Source organism: Prenolepis imparis, unplaced genomic scaffold, assembly GCF_030444845.1.
Source record: "Prenolepis imparis isolate NDT839.2.m4 unplaced genomic scaffold, iyPreImpa1.0 SCAF_1, whole genome shotgun sequence".
Taxonomy (NCBI): domain Eukaryota; kingdom Metazoa; phylum Arthropoda; class Insecta; order Hymenoptera; family Formicidae; genus Prenolepis; species Prenolepis imparis.
In genome coordinates this window covers 5,607,182-5,627,337 of record NW_028141159.1, presented here as the reverse complement: position 1 = coordinate 5,627,337, position 20,156 = coordinate 5,607,182, and the positions used below count along the sequence as shown (strand labels likewise).

Below are 20,156 nucleotides of genomic sequence, written 5' to 3'. Positions count from 1 at the left end.
CAATAAGACAATACACAACAGTGACACGATGTATGTAAAATTCAATGATTTTATTAATTGACAAAGTGTTCATAATGAATATTATTCATGTATATAACGCGTCGGCGTGCGCGCGCAATTTGCAACAACCGGATCCGCGCATGTACATACACGAATGTTGTAATGGAATGTAATAATAAATATGTACACACGTAGAGAGTACATAACAAACTAGTGATACACTTTGGAGAATGAATGGGAGGAAGATAATGTGTGAGATGTGCGCGGCGTGCGCGGCGTGTTTGGCTCGCGCTAGCCCAAAAGTCCATCGTCCGAAGAAATAGTAATCGTGAAGTATGTACAAACGTCGCGCCTCGCTTCGGATTATTTAGCGGAGGCTATAGAAGAGACCTTTTTTTTTATAGATCTAAAATTTCTCTCTCACACACCCGCTCATTACACACACATACACACACACGCATTCATTGTGGGCGCAAGCGGCCGCTGGCCGGACAAGCGAGCAAGGCAGGCAGACAAGCATAGACAAACAGATATTCGGTAAGTGTCCGGCAGTCATGGCCGATATCGAATCCCCTCGATCGAATGCTCCGTATATTAATCTCGGTAACACGCACGGCTTGCGATATCGATTTCCTTTCGATGTCCTATCCCCGCATACCGATTCGCCGGATTCATGTCGAAGGGAAGAACGACTTGGACCGCACTCGCGGGAAATGTCTAATCGCGACTAACATTCACGTCGTTTCCCAAAGGGGTGTCCGACTATCCGTCAATGATTACATATTCGTGCAATCTCTCAGAAATGTTCGTCAAAATTCTACATCGACATGCGTTAACCTGCGTCTCCCATCAATCTTTTACATGTTCCTTTTCACAAACGGACGTGACGAAGTTCTCGAGAAAAATCGTCTAAGTAAATTACGCCCATCTATTAGTATCTAAACATAGTATAAAAATTCAAAAAGTTTTAAAGCTGTTTAAGGAATATTAAAGATATTTTCATGCGTCTTTGAGACATTTGAATTGTCTGAGAGAAGAAAAAAATTAATTAATCGTTTCTCAAATCATTAGCTGAATTTTGTACAACCTTTTATGATATAGCAATACGTAATAGTCGATTCTGCTAGCGATAAAAATTGTTTAATTGCTGAAAATAACATAACTTATCTTCATAAACAAACGCTACTTAAAAATTTTGATTTGATAAGTGGCAGTCTAGAGTTGCGATCAATATTCTTGCAACGCCAAGTCAGTCTTTGGCGATCATTATGATTCGGCGAGCATATGTTGCTAGAATGAAAGTTCTTCGATACAACTAACGTGACACGTGTCATTGTCAAATTAGCAATTGGCTGACACGAAGGTGGATGATTCGTTGCGTTCCCCATCGAGGATCGTATACGGATCACTCGTTCGAGAAGCGCGCGCATGCGTTCTCAAGGGGAGTCAGTCTTTGAACGACTCCTGTGACATACAGTCAATATTACCGCGCGCTAATTGTTGTCACATCTAATAACGTCCGGCCGATAATGGACACTCCGCAGTATATCGGGGAAACGTTATTAGCGGAATATTATCGATTACGAAATTGGTATGCGCGACAATATGTATAATGTGAGGAGAGGAGATGAGCCGCCGCTTTAGAGGGAAACGAATTCGTGCGGCGGTTGAAGGATCCGCGGCGGCGGTGGCGGCGACAATCGCAGATCTATGTCCGTCAACGAGAACGCGGAACTGCCGTTCGCCGTGATACGGGGCCCCATGTTATCGTAAGGCGAGCCGGTGCCGGCAATCTCGGCGGAACGTAAGGCCCGGCGCGGTAGCGTGGCGAAGCTGGAAACGTTGACAGCCGCCGACGGTATTTTTCCGCCTGCACAGCTGGCCGTGACAGCCGCCGCGGCGCCGCTGACCGCATGGACGGGGATGTCGAGGAGATCCGGGTAGCAGCGTTCCGACGACGTGTCCTGCGGCAGCGATACGGAGATGAAGATGTTGCCGAAGATACCGGCCGGAAGTACGCCGCTGGTGAATTCCGGCGGCGGGGGCGGAAATACGTTTCCCGCGGCGGCGCACGGAACCGTGCGAATTGTGTTCACCGCGCTTTCCACGGGTCGCAGCCGCTCGACGGTGACGGTGGCCGCGGCCATGGGGTCGCAAATGGAGCCACGCTCGGCCAGCTCAAGGTCACCGGTGCTACACGCCTCGTCGAGGCTGCCGTGGCCGCTGCCGCGTTCGTTGCTGTTGCCGGGCGTCGTGGTCGTGGTCACGGACAGGTCCAGCAGTTTCTTCTCTTGGTCGCCGAAGCTGCTGCTGCTCTGTAACTTCATCTTCTCGCGCTTTCTGTGCTGCCGGCTGCCGCTGCACAGGCAAAGGGCCAGGAAGATAGCCGAAATGGAAGCGCCTGCGGCGGCCGCGCCACCACCAGCCAGGCTCACCCAGAGGAGCCAGTTGTCGCTCTGGGAGAGAGTCGGAGCCGTGTAGACGCGGGGTACAGCTATGCTGACCGTGTCCTGGGCGACGCCGGCGATGTTTTTCGCGAAACAGGTGTACTCGCCGGCCTCGCTGTCGCTGGCGTTATAAACTGTCAGATTACTCCATCGATCTGGAACGGTCCTGGACAACGCGAATTTGTCGAACTTGGAAGACGCACCGACCTCGGACGTCGTGTAGACGACGAGAGGCCCGGTGTATAATTGATCGGTCGATTTAGTAGCGTTAACCGGACCGCCGTTCAGCTGCCACCAGACTTCCGGCTCGGGATCGCCGGACGCCAAACAAGCCAGGCTGAGATTGCCGTTGGTCTCCTCCTGTATGCTACTCGCTAGAACAAACACTTCAGGCTCACAGGCGAAGTCGACGGGCTTGACGTCTTCCCATCTGCGACCTTCTAATCTCGATGGACCCGTGCAGATTTGCGGAACGGAGTACAATTTGCTGGGACCGTCGGGGATGAGCCAGATGCGAAAATCTCGCAATCTGCAGTCGCATTTCCATCGATTGCCGTCCAGCGTTACGGTTTTTAATCGGGACAGATTGGATATCACCGAGGCCTCCAGATACTCCAGCTGATTGCCGTCCAGCTTCAGGAACTCCAAGCCGCTCAATCGGGCGAAGGCCTGTCCTTGTATCTCGGTCAAGGAGCACTTTTCCAGTTCTAAATTCCGCAGATGCTGTAGTACGGGAAATTGAAGATTACGCAGAGTACCGAGCGGATTTCCGCTAAGTATCAGAACACGCAGGCGTTCGTTCCCGAGGAACGTGTCCGGCTCCAGGGTCTTCACGTGATTGTCCGACAAATCGATCTCGATAAGTATCCTCATGTCCTTGAAGGAGTCCGCGTGGATTGTATGAATGCCGGCCTTGCGCAGGAAGACCCGTTGCAGATTCACCAGGCCGGCCAGCTTGAATACCTCCGCCTGCAACGCGGGTATCATGTTCCCGGACAAATCGAGAACCTGCATGTCTGGATCGAGGGACGCCGGCAGCGATGTCAGGCCGGCGTCCGGGCACAGAGCGGACTTCTTGCCGGAAGTCCACTTGCATCGACATACCGCGGGGCAGTCGGTCCAATCCGGGAAGGCGACCGCTCGTGACAGCAAGGCGAAACACCCCGTCAAGAGGAAGAGGGCAAGTAGTATGTGCCCTCCTAGAGGGTGAGGCCTTGTCACTAACATAACACCGTCCTTTTATCGGTGTTCTCTTGCGAGGTCCGCTGATCCCGTCCGGATCTCTTCTCTCGTTTCGAGGCGAGAAACAGATCGATTCCACCGCAACAGACGATGATACTTCTCCGTTTCACTGGCGAGCTGTGGAATAAAGGCCACGCGTCAGCATCTCCTCTCGTAATCGATTGTTTGTGTACTCGATATTTTGCGGTCACCGCGATGTCTCATCAAAGATTGCGCTCGCGACCGATTTATCGTTGTTGGTCAACATTGGCCGTCGTTTTGAGGCGTTCGAACGAAAAAAAGGAGTACGAACTACTCTATCGCTACCGGAAAATAGGAATTTAATATAGGCGGAAGAATAGGACGTCGGCGTACAAAGGACGGTCGCGCATAAAAGAAGAAATATTACATTGCTGAAATAACAGATAGCTCGCGACGGACTAGTGGAGAACCGTTTTTTGTGCTAATACGAAACGATCGTACATCACATCAGTCTCTGATTTCTAATAAATCTATGATAAACGAGTTTTACACATTTCACAATATTTATATAAAATAAAAATTCTTCCGCTTCTTTTCATAAAATGCAACTGTTAAAGACAACACGATGAAGCGCGACGGAATATCGCGGATGTAAATAAGGTGGACATGTAAATAAGGCGAAAGGAAGACAATAAAATAGTTCTTAGGGATGAGAAGTTTTTTTTTATTCTTACTCGTTTATGGTTGCTTAAGCGTGCCGTCCGCGACACTGAATAAGGCCGTCATGCTCGCGTGGACGCTTCCATTGTCTCTTGTCAGGAGTTTTCATTTCGCAGACCCGTCCTGTCGTCGTAGCAGCGGCATTGTCAGCGGATTCTCAGATCTCATTCTGATTAAATGAGCGCCATAAGCGCGCGCGTATCAGTTTAAACCAGTGCCAGCTTGCCTCTTCTTTTATAACTCCCACGACGATTTAATCTGGAAAAATTACAAGTCTTATATATAAGTTACATTTTCATTGTTATCTCGCCGAGGCACATCAGTGAAATACTTACTCGAGTACTAGGATGAATCCTCCGATTCCTTCGATTGCGCAGTGCCGTTTGATATGCAGTTCGTACAAAGTAACTTCGATCGTGTCACGACGATGTGAAACCGATGAGGATCAGAAAGGAACAGCGCGTGACAAAGTATCGATTATGTCACCGATATGAATTTTAAATCTCGCTTCGATGCTCCTCGCGGTCGGCATATTAATCAACGACGAAATATGCCTGTCTCGCCATATTATAATCGCTGAGTTCGCTAACCGTGCTACCAACTCCCTCCCCGTCGTCGTCGTCGTCGTCGTCGTCGTTGTTGGCGCGAGCCGTAATCCACACCAGAGGTGGCTTATCACACTTATCATAAATTAATCGCGAACCCGACGAAGAACCCGGAAGAGTTCGCGGGATCGCGATTAACTCTCTCATGGAGTACAGGCGTCGAGTTACGGCCAAGAGTAGGTCGGTGTCGCCTTTCGTTTGGCTTTCGCAGGCGCGAACACGACACGGTTGCGGCGTAATTGAGTTGAGGGAAAGTTTCCCGTCGAATTGCAGGAGGATCTAGTGACGATAGTTTCAGTTCATGTAGCTCTCGTAGTTGTAGGCAAAACGCGACCCTGTCGCGCGAATCAACGGCGTCGAACTTTTTTCAATCGAAGTCTCCTCGGCACTCTTCCCCTCTCTTCCTCGACGTTGACCGATCCTGACCTGACAAGCGTGACATCGGTCGACGGCCATCAACCGCAGACACTCATCAGTTTACCTTGCGTCACGTCGTCTGACAAACTCGAATTAGCGCACGTAACAGAGCGAAAAAGATTCCCGCGGACGCGCTTAACCAATCACAGGACCGCTTACAGCCTCCCTTTGACCTTAAAGATGAGCGTACACTGTGCCTGTCGCTCCCGCGATAATTTCATCTACTGCGTATCGCGCAATTTTCTCCTTCTTGGTCCAGCGAATCTTTACTGAAAGAATAAACTTCACTACTGATCCTTGTGATCGCGTACAAAGAGATTAATCAGAATGAATGACCTTCGCGCACTTGAGAAACGTCTTCAACGTCGAAAACTCTCTTGCAAGTAACGAAAGAAACGTGCTCTCGTTCCTTCCTCTCTCCGAAATAAACGATGACGCCACTTTTCCGATGTCACTATACGCACTTGTCGCACTTCTTTTCGCATAATACTCTTTGTTGTCCGCGCTCGCCCTCACGAGAGGACACCCTCCACTTGAGCCATGAGATCGTCAACTGCATCGACGTCCTCTCGAACGCTCTCTTCTCCGATCAATCAATCTCCGTACCGGCGGAATCTCGGCGGGCATCCGTACAAATCGCTCTGATCGAGATCGACCGATGCTGGACCGTATGAAGAGCGACACGAAGATCGCGCGGAGTTTGTTCCATTGCCGGAGCACTTCATCGGTCTCGCTCGGGATCCCCGCAGGGAACGGCCTTGGGATTATTATCGGGGGGGGGAACACTATGGGTCAACCGATCGACCGATCGCGAACGGCGCGCCGGCACCCAAATCCAGGCCGGGTGCCCTAATATAATAATCGTCACTTTTTTCTCTCTGTATCTTGACGAACGGCCGCGGAGAGCCGCAGATTTGCCGCAGCGGCCACTGGCACGATGGATCTGTATCCGTTTCTCTTTCGCGTGCGCGGCGCCCTCTCCTCTGCACCCTCCACCCTTTCCTCCCCCTCCCCCCTTTCCTCCCCCTCCCCCCTTTGTTCGCTCTCTCGACGGACCTCCTTCGCGGTCTCCCTTTCTCTTCTCTCTGTCTCTCTCTCTCTTCCGTGCCTGTTCCGTTTACCCTTTCCGGTTCCCTAGCCGTGCGGGCAGCACCGTCGAACTCTGAGTAGCGCGGTTCAATGATAGTAATATCTTCCCACCCTTCTCTTCTATCTACCTCATATCTCCCTTCCCGTTTGCTTCTTCAACATTCTTCGACGGGTCCCTTCTTCGGCGCGTTTTGCTCTCTCGCGAGCCAAGGATTCCAACGGGAGGATTACTTCACGTACATAACGGAATCGGTCACCGCAAGGACACGGGGCGATGGAGGCGTAACGGCGCGGAATTCACTGGAAGCTGATAATGGTCTGATTGGTGCAGGCGCAGCTTCCTTCGCCCAAGGAAAATCGATTTTCCCTTCGGCGACGATGTTAAGACTCTACGTCGTTTGATCGTCGAGCGAGGGATTAACCACACTCGACGGATTCTATGTTATCGACTAGACATATTCCTGCGAGATACTCACCAGGTTCAAGTCTGCAAACTTTAACGTTAATCTGACCTATCAGCGGCATCGCTGCTTTGTGACAACTTCGTAACAATATCAAAGCATCGATATGAGTAACTATTGTTTAGGTAAGAAACATCATAGAATAGGAGAGAAAGGAGAATCGATGATGGGAGATGAGAACAGATACTAATTGGACTTGATAAAGGAACTCAACCAGATTCGCCGAAGTACGGCTTGTTCTCACGTTTCCAAGCGTTTATTGCAAGACAATGCTGTGATATCGATGGGCAGCCATTGTTTAGATAACGGATATCCCTCGACGATAGGATAGGAAGAATCGATTCCTTCGTAGAGGATAAAAGCGTCTAATTGATGGATGAAGGAAGAGTCGAGTACTGTGCCGTCGGAAAGCGTGTGTTCTCGTGTGTTCTACGTTTTCAAGCTTTTATTACAAGAATATAGTATAAACTTTTGCTCGATAGCGCGCGCTTCATCGCGCGTGAATTTTTATACATATAATTGCATCTCTCAACCCTTCGCGCAGGCCACGATAGTCATAGCTTTTTTTCGATAGTGTGTTATCGATATATGTATAATAATAGATCTTATACGATTAGCTTATCTCGTCTAACTTGTGATCTATAGGTATATCTGTTTTTTTTTCTTCTGGTTTAACTGGAAACATACTTGGCAATTCACGTCTAATAAGTACAACGAAGCATCTTTTTTTTTTAAATCTCGACCTCTCGACGCCGACGTCGGCGCCGTCGGTCGTCTCTCGCGCGTTCTATCTGCTGTAATTATTTTTTTTGTGACCCGGCGTCACACGCCTGTAATTGATATGTCAATTTTTTTCCTTACAGCGAAGTTCCAGCTCGTTCCGGGGAAAAGCGTAGTTACTGCGAATGTCGACCTCACTGCAGTGCTGGGTATTATTTCCAGCTATTGGCTGAAAAGGTAAGCAACGAAACGAATTTTAATGCAATCGGAAAAATAAACGCGTTTTTCTATAAAACTTCTGACAGCTCCTAGGCGAAGATATTAGAGTGATAATTTAGCATTCTTACAATTTCAAAGTAAATGAGAGTTGAATTTTATAATTTTATGACTAATATTATTCTTGTGACAATTGAAGTGTGACTGTCTGTGTCTGTTAATTCCATTTTGTTAATTTGTTCAAATGTTTGTAACTGCTTTTATCCAATACCTTTGTAATATATGTCCCTGTTCATCGTCGGACAATTCTTCGGACCCTAAAGACGTGATATAAAAATTAGCGTGATTAGCCTTTATAATATTTGAAGCTATATCTTTCGCGTATATATTATATGGCGTACCTGAACATTAAAATCAATATTTGTCCGAACAGGACGATGATGAAGGGGTTGCGGTGGTCTAAAGTTATTTGCAAGCGGAGCGTTTGGTTGTTTTTCGTCCCCTTGCATCAATTGCCTCAGAGCGTGTAGCTGCAATAATTACGAAAACATCGGAATTATGAAATATAGCATAAATAATAAACAATAATATAAAAAAGAGAATATTCTCGATGCTATTTTTTGTACTGAGATTTTTATATTAATTACATCATTTTGATTTAACACGAAAATTTTGTGGAGTAAAAACCGATCAATTATATATAAAACAATTAAATTTAAATTTATGATCCTGAATTGGTTTTAACATTCACATGAATATTATACTTGAAAGTTGAAATAAAATTTATCTTTAATCCGATTCAAGCTCCATTATTACATAACATAAGGTACGAGTGATTTTATCACCTCGGTGGATATGCGATCGATATCAGTAATAACAACATTTGCAATTCTGATGTGACAGCTAATTTAAATACATGATCGATTATCAGAAATGTTATTATATGAAAGAGAGAGAGGAAGAGAGAGAGAGAGAGAGAGAGAGAGTATGAAGTTTAGCTTAACTTATACATTAAAAATAGATTTACGCCTACTACTATGCTATTATAAGATTTCTCAATGAAACTTAAGTTTATTAATAAAACTTGCTACCTTATTAATTTGCAAGAAAAAGCAGCAGCTTCCAGAAGAACTTGTTTAATCTTTTAGCATATTAATAATTAATTTGCGATTGAGCATGTATATTTTATTTATTAAAGCAAGATTATTATAAGCTACAAAATTAGATTTTAAACATCTGTTTATGTTTTTTTAAACAATGTTACTATGCCACAGAGTTTATTCATTTTTAAAAATATTAAAAATATTTTTTCTTTAATTTTTTGCGCTTGAAAGGATACGATAAAATTTATATAAATCAATAAAGATTTCTGCAAGTCTGACAAATATAACTTTTTAACGTAGTAGTGCTCTTTGATGGATATGAGTTTAATCAGCTTCTCGTTTCTCCTCCTTATTTCGCAATATTTTAATTACGCCAAGTTATTCATGAAGTACGATGTTTTAGAGATTCGCCCTCTTAATGATCGGAATTGCATAATTGAGTGGAGCCTCCGTACTTCACCCTCGCGAACTCTCTCGAGTGCGGAGGCGTGTGGTTGCATTTTAAAAGCAGCGGTGGCACGGCGATACTTGCCTGCTGCTTGGTGATGTATATGGGCTTGTTGAGGATGATCCATGTGGTGGTCTCGTGACACGCCGGCATCGTGGTGGAGCCGTCGTACGTCATGTAATGCTTCGTGTCCGGCAGAAGTTCGCGCACCCCGAAACGTTTAATTTCCATGGCCTGTCCTGTGCAATTCATACGGTCGATAACGTCAACTTTGTTCATGCATGTTACATATATACGTATGTGTCGCTCGATTACTATCGACGCCGCGGTATACACAGTTGATACCTACGTCGTTACGTATCGCTAAGCTTATCGTGCATACACCGCTCGATCATATTTGCATACGTCGAGGAACACTCGCGTTCCCTTAAAGAATGATGGTAATTATCGATTTATCTTCTTGGTAAAAAGTTGGCGACAAAACCATGCCAAGTTTTCAAAAAGTTATAATGCATGCCATCATCAAACTTTCGAAGATACATCAATCTTTCCACTTTTTTATTCCAATATAAAATTTATATATATCCCAAGAGATCTAAATTTACTAAAACCAAAAAAAAAAAACAAAAATAGAATTGTACTATTGTGTCCACATTTGCGAGAAAAAAATAATCTCTCAATGTGTACTTGATGATTTAATAATAATATGTAACTGAAATATGAAAGAAAGCTATACTAATTTTGACTGTTATGGAAATCCTATGAGAATTCTGAAATTAACGCGTCTAAAATTTGTCAGCTAAAATCAGAGCGTCACTTTCGCTCAATTTATTGTGACTCCTCCGTATTCTCTCTCCCAAAATAGATATAGTTCTCTCGTTACATTATTGGATTTCTCACCTCCGTATTTGATTTTATCCAGCTGCTGCGTGAACGTTCTTAGCTCTGGGTTCGAGAGGTCGCCTACCTAGAAAAGGGCCGAGAAAGAGTCTATGACATATCGCTTATTCCGATCTTTATTCGACGCGCGATAAGCGTTGACGGGAGAGATTAGGCATGTACCTGCAAAAGAAGCGACACCGCCACGATTCCCTGCGCTCTGTGCAGGGCGTCCGAGAAGTTGTTGTAGAGCTGCGAATTGAAGCCGAATATCTGGAGCTGCGAGAACAAAAAGCTATTAATGTATTTAAAGACTCTCTCTTTCTCTAGAAGGAAACAGTCTTAACAAAAAAAAAAAAAAGTAGAAAAAATCCTTTTCTAATATAGTGCCTTACGTCGAGAATATTTTCATTGTCGTAAAACTTTTTAATGTTAGAAATGGAGAAATTGCGAAAAATATCGGAGACGTTTTTTATTGAACGTTTTGTTTAAATTATTGCTCTTATCATTTTTCTTTTTTTTTTTTTTTTTTACCTCGGCAGGAAAAGCGTGTCCATCGACAGTGTGCTCGCTGCCGATGCGATCGTCCGCGCCAAAGTGTAGATGAATCTCGTGAAACTGATAACGATAACTGAGCGGACCGCCGGAGATGTTGACGGGATGTCGAGTGTCGTTTTCTACGGCGAACACGACGCTGTGTCCGGTGTTCGCCAGTACACCGTTAATTCTGTGCTTGTCTAAGTGAAGCGCTTGTAAATTCGGGTCGAAAAGCAGTCGAGTAGGCTCGAGATTGACCGGTGATTGTCTTCGACCTTTGTTACAGAGCCACCATTCCGGGTTGATGAGACCCCAGAAGGCAGGACCTTCGAATGCGATCAATTTTTTCTTTTTCACAAGACATGTTAGGCAATGAGAGAGAAATATTGTTGACGTTTTGATTAAAAACACAGAAAAAGAAACAATCGATTCGGATGTCTTACCGGAAATACCGTCGTACGTCCACCATTGCTCCCAGCTAACGGGTGTCGATTCTGCAAACGTTTCGTTATTAACGAGCATTATGATCTTCACGAGACGTCCGATAATTGAGTATAACTTCGTGAATATTGGATTAATTTATTGTTTCACGTTAAAGCAGGACAAAGGGCTCTTTGTGCAAATGGAATTGCATTAGGTAAATGTATTGGACTTTCTAATCACTTCTAATAGCACAGTGTTACTCAACTGAAGGACCAATAGCCAATCTTTTCAAAGCGTGACATTTTCAGTGTTGGTTTTTTTTATATAAAATTTCAAAATTACATTCTAAATGTAACAGCATATATCGATTAATGTACAAATGTGCGTTAGAAAAAATTAGCTAATTTAAATTATTTTTTTTATATGTATAAAAAACAAATATATATATATATATATGTTTTATATAATATAATATAATTTTAATGTACTATATATATATAAAAAAATAGAAGAAAATGTAATAATGAAGTAATGTTTCTGAAATGATGAAGAATCAAAAGTTAAAATGTTCCTATGTGATCCAAGATGAAATCTTACGTATTAAAAAGTCATTATAAAAACGTGGCGGTATTGACATGCGTACCTTGTATCAAAATGACAACGAACACTCCCCAGACACCCAGGAAGACGGAATTGAAGGGGGCCATTCCTAGCGCTGCGCGGTCTTCGTCAATTGAACATCATTCGGCTCGTTTTTCTGCGACACAGAGAGAAGGAGAACCAGTTGATTCCCGGGCAGGGCTCGAATGTGCTCGCGTGTCGCGCACCCTCTCACGTGTCCCACTGAGAGCCCGTGGAGGTCGCGACTTTCGCCCTCTCGGGTAACTTCAACAGTCTGAACCACCCACGAGAGACTCCAAGAGCCCGGTAACTTGCGAGCGAGAGAAACTCGCCGAGATCCGCGCGCGATAACGTAATTGATCCGTCAACCGCGCCGTTCCCCTTCCTATGTACTTTCGCGAAAACGAAAAAGAAAAAAAAAGGGAGAAAATAATCCGCGAGAACCGCCGTCGTCGGGATTTCTAATCTAATCGCCCAGCGTCACGCGACGTCGACGAACATCGACGTCGCATTTGCATCCTACGCTCGTTCCGCACGAGAGGGTTATCGTCGCACTTTTCGCGAGCGGCACGATAACGCTCTCGCGAATGAAATCTGTGCGTCTTTACGGTGCGTAACCCCGAGAGATCGGCAAGATATCTAGCCCGTCTTCGATAGGGGGAGGGAAAAAGTGCCGCTCTCTCGCTCTTCAGGAGAGAATCGGAGCAACGATGAGAGCAAGTAACTCCGAGAAAATGCGAGCAAGAAAGAGGAGACAAAATTCGCAGTCATCGTTGTCCAGCGTCGCTTAAACGGGGGCGGGGTTCTCTCCTCACTCGATCCCCACTCTGGTCCATTCTGGAGTCCACCTCACCCCCGAGTGTTCTTCTTCGCGGCACTCGAGCAGCCGGTTGTATTCTTAGGTCAGGGAAAACTCGAGTGCGCGACTCGCTTCGATCGATCGATCGGATCTTCTCCACACGTCTCGCACGGCTGAAGAAGAGCGGAATGCGGAGGTTCCGTTAGAGAGAGGAGAATACGTGCTCTCCATGAGCTCGTGAATTTCAAAGAGTGGCCACTCTTCATCGTCAGCTGCGCGGTTTCCTTTCCGCTTCTCTTTTCTTTCTCACCTCTCGCCGGTTTTTCGCCGAGATATGTGTCTCTTCGGGATAGATACTTTTATCGCGCGCGTCGGAACTCACCGCTGAAATATCTCGAGCCTTCTCGGGCCTCATCGATCGATGTGTTTCGCACGTAGCTACTTCATCCTGTGCTTTAGTCGCCTGTCGTCCGACACAAACCGACTTTCTCCCAAAATACCGAAAGTTTGCGTTCTGTCATTTCTCATCGAGAGGAAAGACGCTTTTTAAGAGAGATATACGAGCACGATGAAAATAGCAGTTGATATGGATTTGGATTAGAACGGAAATTACGAAAATAAATAATTTAGATCGACTTGTTTTAAATTAATAGTTCGAATTCAAGTAATGAGTAAATATCTATTATATAGGTATGTAAATAGAAAAAGAGAGACTTAAACCAATCCGAGATTAAAGATAAACTCTTGCATCGATAAAACCCACTCTCTTTAATCCTCATCGCTATCATTTGACGTCTTTTTTTTCGGCGCGGCAAATTGATTAAATTTTTAAAGCGAAGAAGCTTTATAAGAGGATAAAGAAAGTTTGATATTATTTTTCATATTTTGAAGTCATTCTCTCTCTTTTCAAATACCAAAATAGTTTTATATAAAAAGTTATTAACAATGTTTAGAAAAGTGCCATTTATTTTTTCATTCTTATTTTATTCTATTTGAAGACAATTCAAAATCGCGTTTCTCGATTAACATTGTGACACATGTAATATGTATGAAAACTATGACAAGAATACAATTTCCCAAAATACTCTTCTGCTCCATTTTCAGCAGTACAATCATATCAAATAATTATTCCTAGCAATCCAATTATATCAGACAATTATTCCTGGTGTTAGTCTAACTGATTTTGTGTGAATGTCTTATTCTGTGCGACAGCACATCAGTCAGAAAAATATTATATTAAGATATTATTACATGTTTGCTAGGAATGGGATTTTTTAATCATCTTTTTATCTCGTTTAACATATAAATCGATTTATGAGCAAACTTACGTACATATCATGTACTTACAGTATATTACATTTTGTCAGATTTTTATCAGATTTAATGACTCGAGTGACCTAAAAAGAGGATTGATTCGATATTTCGCGGGGTCTGTCAGACCCCCGGGGAAAACGACGCACAAAGGAATCTTGATCGACTCGCGCGCCGTATTACCAGAGTGCAAGCATTCGTCTCTTGTTGCCTCGCATTTCCAGGCCGAGAGAGTGGCCAAACTCAAATTGTTATCGCCGCTAATCGATTAATCGAACGCTATAGCTACCGCCAGCGGGCTTATCTCGAGCAACAAACATTCCATTCGCGCGTTCCAAATCCCAGACAACGCGATTCTAATGACCGACGTACGTGTTTCGTTCATACCAGCCCAAGTCACGATCTTATCTTTCTCATAGTTACCTATCGCCTATCTTCTATATATTTTCATTATTTTTCTACCCCTCTATTCTCTTTTCTAAGTACGATTGTCTCTCTTGCAATTTTTTTACATCTCAATCGGCTTTTGCTTCATATACTTAACATCCTCGCATCTCGAATTCCTGCCCTCTCGTACTCTGATACTACTTAGTTTCAGTTACCTCGTACCTGGTCTACCTCGCTTCTCATATTTCTTCCGCGACGTTGCGCGTAACCGCACGACGGAAACACATTCTGACGTTATCCTTTCAAAGATAATCGGTTTTACGCCGCGGGTCTTCAACAAATTCGGAGCGACGATTTTACGACTATGGATCGAGGATGATCGAGAAGGGAAGAGAGACAATGGATAGAGGAGCAAGAGAAAGAGAAGAGAGGAGAGGAGAGAGAGAGAGAGAGAGAGAGAGAGAGAGAGAGAGAGCAAGAGAGAATAGGTAGAGGAGAGTAGGTACACGCAGGTGCGACGGGGGCAAGAGCGCACGCGAATCGATCGCGGGGGCCGCGACGCGAAACGCCGCGACGCGGCGATGAACCTGAAGCGGTTGCGGCCGAAAATTCGCGTGACGAGAACGCGAAATGCGGGGAGAACGCGCGAGGCGTCCGCCTCCTGCGGAAATCAATAAGCGGCGATCGCCAAGTGTACACCACCGGGCACCATCGACATCCTCTCCACGTCCGCGTCCTGATCGCCGTCGACGAGTCGACTTCGCGCGCGCGAACCGGCGAGAGTTCTACGTCCCCTAGAGAATCATCGTCCTCCTCTGACCCCCTCCCCTCTTCAACCCGTCTCTCTCGCCCTCCCAACCCTTCACCCCCAACCCCGCGGGGGTATCTTCTCGCTTTTCCCTTCATCACTACGGAGGATACTGACCGTGGACGACGAAAGGAACGACGTCTTTCTTTTCCTCCTCTTCCTCCTTCTCCACCGACGCACCGCTTCTTCCACCGCTACTGCCGTCGACCGCGGCCACGATGACCACGCAAACCGGCCACCTCTTCTTCGAGGAGGACGATGCCGCTGGAGGACGATGCCGCCGTGCGCGTCGGGGCAGATTCGCGGTTACCCCCCGAGCTACCCCTGTGCGTGTGGATAACTCCCTCTATCTTCTATTCCCTTGCCGTAACTACCTAAGCTGCTTCCTGGTCCTCTTTCACCGCTTCTTCCGCGTTTTCCTCTTTTTTTTCGCCCCGATCACGGAATAATTTCGTTAAAAGCGCACGGCGGTGAAGGAACGACGAAGGAGGAACGACTGCCCTACGAGGCAACTGTATACGTCCCTCCTCGCGCGTCCTCGCACCCTCTCCACCCTCCTCTTCTCGCTCGATCTCTGTTTCTCACCCTCGACGGTATCGGGGCGCACGCGCCAGGTGTGTCCTTTCTCTCTACCCATTCTCTCTCCGTCTGTCTCTCCTTCAATCTCTATCATCCTGCTCTCTCTCTCTTTCTCTTCCTCCCTCGTCGTCCCTTACGCGCGCGCGCGATCTATTTTGTTCCTCCTGCGCGTCTGCCGCTCGCTCGTTAGGTTCGCGCTTGTTCGGTCGCCGCATCGACGTGTCTGGAGGATGAGATGTCTCGTGCCTCTGTTTGCTCGCTCGCTCGCGAACATCGTCATCGTCGTCAGAACGTCTGCGCGACTTCGGATCGCTGATCAGGCGCGAGTCAGGAGACAAAAGAAACGCGCGGGCAGGAAGCAGATCCGGAGATAGGGGTTCGCTTCGTCCTCCCTCTTTCCCTCTGTCCATAGATCCCGCGCGAGCCGGCTCGAATTATGGCGAATTGACCTATTTGCCTCGAATGGGGTGGCTCACGCTTCTTCGGCAGGGAATCCGCTCCTGGACGAGAAACATCCGGCGGAATCGTAAGCCGGATAAGGGCGCGATGTTGTAGAACGCGACCCCTCGAAGCCGCTCTCCGCAATTTCCCTTCTCTTTGTATGCAAGCGACGGCGCTCGATTGCACAAAGGGAAGAGGAATCGCGAGGGAGGAGAGAGGGATGGAAAATCTTGGAGCATACCCTCTTCCCTTTCCTTTCCCTCGTGCTATCGGATGTTTCTTTTCTTCTTGGGACTTGCCGCGCGTAACCAGAGCGCGCTATTATATCGGGCGTTCGGTCGGTCGATCCCGGGGTTGCTCCCGCTTTCCGGAGAAGTATGTCAGGAATTTATAGAATCCATCGGGGGATATCGGCGAACTGATCCCGTCGCGTCTGGCTATTTCTCGGACCACCACAAACGCAGATATACAACTTGGAAAACGGATATTTGACATAATTATCGCGCTGCGAAATTGAGATTTTTATCCCGAGCCGGATTTATAAAAAAAAAGAATAGAAATTTATAAGTGAAGTTGGATCATTAACATGTTTTCATATATGCATACTATAGTATACATTATATGACAAAAAGATAGATTTTGTGTTGCAGAAATATTTATGCATTATATTAATTTAATAATGTATAGATTATAGAATTAATCAATATCTCATGTGTGTTTATATAATAATTTATCTTATATTTATATCCTATATAAATATAGATTATTATAATAATATGTACATATTTATATATAATGCAATTATTATTAAATTATATATATATTACTATAATAATTATTGCATTAATATATGTATAATCGATGTACAAATACGATAAAAAATTAACGATAAAATTATACTATATACATTCTCCGTTATAGAGAAACTAAATTTAATTCAAGAGAGCTGACTCTTCCGCTTCTTATAAAATTCCGCATGCACACATTTTTGAAATAAAACTTTTATATTTAATTCCACGTTCCGGGAATATCACTGTACTGTATAGAATCTCGCAAAAGCGCTCCCATTTCCGCGAGTTTTCTCGAGCCGAGAAGAGAGAGGCTCGCATCGGCTAGAATGATGTCGGCGGCATCGCCACGCGCTAATCCTGTCATCGACATCGGTTCGCGGAACTTTACGGCGGGCGACTTCCGGCCTTCGCCGGAAGGGTATATCGATAGACATATCGGGACGCGAAATTACGCTCGGGGATCCTCTGGCGTTGGCGTTTCGAGGTCACCAGGCGCCCCCGCCAGGATCTCTCTCTCTCCAGCGCGCGGATACACCGAAAAGCCCCTGACTGGTCGACTCTACGCGGAGGCGCTTATCGATTTTCAAAGCGGCATTGCCCCCGCGAACACCGCTCGCCAGCAGGTCGTCGTCGTCGTCGTCGTCGTCGCCGTCGCCGTCGCCGTCAGACGGAGAAACGAAACGAATGAGAGAAAGAGAAAGAGAGAAGACAGCTTTCGGACGATTTGGTTCGACTGGCCGACGCATACGGATACACTCTCTCTCTCGCGGCTGCACCTGATTGCTCATTGCATATGCACGCCTGTTTGGATATTGGATTTGCCGCGAGACTTATGCTCGAGCTTTACTCTCTCTCTCTCGCGTCTGTATGTCGGCACAACGTTATACAACGACGACGTCGGTGACGACGATTATGGGTTATCGATATTGCAAACTTAGCGCACAGCCGAGCCAGGGTAGTATAGCTCATGGATATGCAAAAATGTAAAAAAGCGCTTCCCCAGACAACGTGGGGGCGGGAGAGTGTTTGGCCGGCTGATCGTGTCACCCTGGCGTGAGCAAACTAGTTTGCCTCTTTCGGGAACAGGCCAAGAGGCGCCGCCGGGTTACCGAAAGCCTGCCTATGGCCATCGAACAAATTCGGAGAGCAGTGTTTTTGGTCGACGTCCGATAGAGTCTAACGACGAAGAGGGCGGAATAAAAAACTAGGGAACTGTGTAGGAAAGATGTAAAAGGGAGGAAAATTTATGGGACTATCGAACACGAAGCACAAACGCAAATATTGGAACGGAAAGAATTAATGAGAATATAATGCGTAAATATTTGCTTATTCATTAAGAAAATTGTCCGTCTCTTTCGTAAATCGAATTATGTAAATGAAGAAGCTTTTTGATTGATTAAAGGAATGCGCGATCGTTTGAGAAATATGGGAGTTTTACGTCGTCCATTAAGATTCTTGTATATTTATTATACAGCCGCGCTTCTCTCCAATTCTGGTCTGACTAACGCGGACGTTTTCTACTTACACGAGATAACGGTTCATCCTTGCCAAAATATATTGAAGCAATTAGTCGCGTCATATGACATTATGTTCTGTCAAAACTTTGGACAGGTTTAGAAGCGTTATTAACGTCTACAACGTTTCTATATATCATATATTTCGCGTTCTAAAATGTTACTATATAATTTACTCAGCTCGAAAATACGAGCTTATATACCTGATTACGTTGCAAATTTTGGAAGTTAAATTAGGCAATTCAAGCATCCTACTTTCCTATAGAAAGGGTGGTAAATATCTCTCGGCGAGCTCTCTTCTCTTTAAATGATCGTTTGAACGCGTAATTGCTGTAATTGGGTACTAGAAGCAACGGCACAGTTTATAAATAGTGATTCATGCATTATTATCTTTAACTGCAATGATCTAATTACATACTTACATTTTTGATTTCGTACATTTGTTAATCTGGCATAAATATCTCACAGATGAATAAAATAGCGAATGAAGAGAATGTGATTAATATTGAAAAATTAGTTTATATTTTTTTTCAATAATAATCATACGAATTACTTTTTCTGATATAAATTTTTCAAACCGTGTTAAATTTAGTTTTGTCCGATTAACTACAATACTATAAAAAAGTGTTTTCTCGACGTGTAGTTTAAATATTGCATACAAATATCAATATGACCGCAATAGCAAATTGATGAAAATATACAATGTTTTGATATATTTTCGACTTTTCTATTTTATAAAACTCTTTTATAGATTATTTAGATTATTCTCCTAAATTGAAACAAAAATGTAAGTAATCAAATCGAAATAGAAAGTAATATAATTAAAGTCAAACACAGTAAATAAGAGTAAGACGTGTATACATTATTGTAAATTTAAAATATGTTCGTATTATATGTTTCGGTCTCTCTTCTGAAAAACGAATAATGCATTTTGCAATTTGAAAATAAATGAATATATACATATATATTTTTTATGCATAAAAATAATACATACATAGTATACGGATAACATTTTCTTTTTTCTGCTTCTAAATCAGGGAATAATGATAGCTATTCTCGTTCTACATTTAAATAGGAAGGCCAGACGTTAATCGAAGTCTTGGGTAATGTCCGGAAAATTACCTAGACATCCGAAATATCACATTAGTGTGTAGACAGCATTATACTCTCAAATATTTACACAGGAAGTCGTAGAACAATTACGCAACAAATTAATAAATTATGCATCTATAAATATAAATAATTTTTTTTAGAATTAGATATAAAATTTGCGATACTTATCGTAATATATTAAAAAAATTGTAACAAATAACTTTTTTCGAAATGTTTCCGAATTAATTCTATATTCACTAAAACATTAAAATTGAGATTTCGTTAAAGTACTGTAATATAATTTCTATCAATATGGATTCACTCGATTTTCATCAAAAAGAGAATACTTTTTTAGGATCGTGAAAAAATTACACATTGAATTTCATCTTATTTTTATATTATTTATAAAGAATTATATGCGTGTGTGTGTTTCTTTCTTTTCAAATTACCGCAAAGAATGTCTTACCGAGAATTTCCAATCGTGATCCGCTCGAGTATGCGACAATAATAAGCAGTAGCTGCAATACATATAAAAAGAGACAGTC

At 44.2% G+C, this 20,156-nt stretch overlaps 3 protein-coding genes across 5 annotated transcripts in view; 1 reads left to right on the top strand and 2 right to left on the bottom strand.

Annotated features, from left to right (window-relative positions):
* Positions 1-174: 174 nt before the first annotated feature.
* On the bottom strand, positions 175-6,389 carry LOC145943458 (uncharacterized). Its single transcript, XM_083050966.1, has 3 exons — positions 4,706-6,389; positions 4,385-4,628; positions 175-3,806 (listed from the first exon to the last, which is right to left on the bottom strand). Exon 3 carries the CDS (start codon positions 3,672-3,674, stop codon positions 1,641-1,643), a length of 2,034 nt encoding a protein of 677 aa, XP_082907092.1. The 5' UTR covers positions 3,675-3,806; positions 4,385-4,628; positions 4,706-6,389; the 3' UTR covers positions 175-1,640.
* A 1,365-nt stretch (positions 6,390-7,754) lies between these two features.
* On the bottom strand, positions 7,755-15,708 carry Carpb (Carbonic anhydrase-related protein B). 2 transcript variants are annotated; one of them, XM_083051010.1, is made up of 10 exons: positions 15,312-15,708; positions 11,912-12,025; positions 11,289-11,339; positions 10,843-11,171; positions 10,492-10,587; positions 10,330-10,396; positions 9,514-9,668; positions 8,280-8,408; positions 8,150-8,195; positions 7,755-7,891 (listed from the first exon to the last, which is right to left on the bottom strand). In XM_083051010.1, the coding sequence occupies exons 2-10, from the start codon at positions 11,973-11,975 to the stop codon at positions 7,875-7,877; spliced, it is 954 nt and encodes a 317-aa protein (XP_082907136.1). In that variant the 5' UTR covers positions 11,976-12,025; positions 15,312-15,708; the 3' UTR covers positions 7,755-7,874. The 2 variants fall into 2 exon arrangements, with proteins under 2 accessions (XP_082907136.1, XP_082907145.1); XM_083051019.1 differs by lacking the exon at positions 15,312-15,708 and adding an exon at positions 14,609-15,207.
* The window catches only part of LOC145943463 (lachesin), a 227,146-nt gene continuing 214,794 nt past the window's right edge, over positions 7,805-20,156 (top strand). For both annotated transcript variants that reach the window (XM_083050998.1, XM_083050981.1), the window contains exon 1: positions 7,805-7,899. The gene's annotated coding sequence lies outside the window, so the exon portion shown is untranslated. The remainder of the gene's footprint in view (positions 7,900-20,156) is intronic.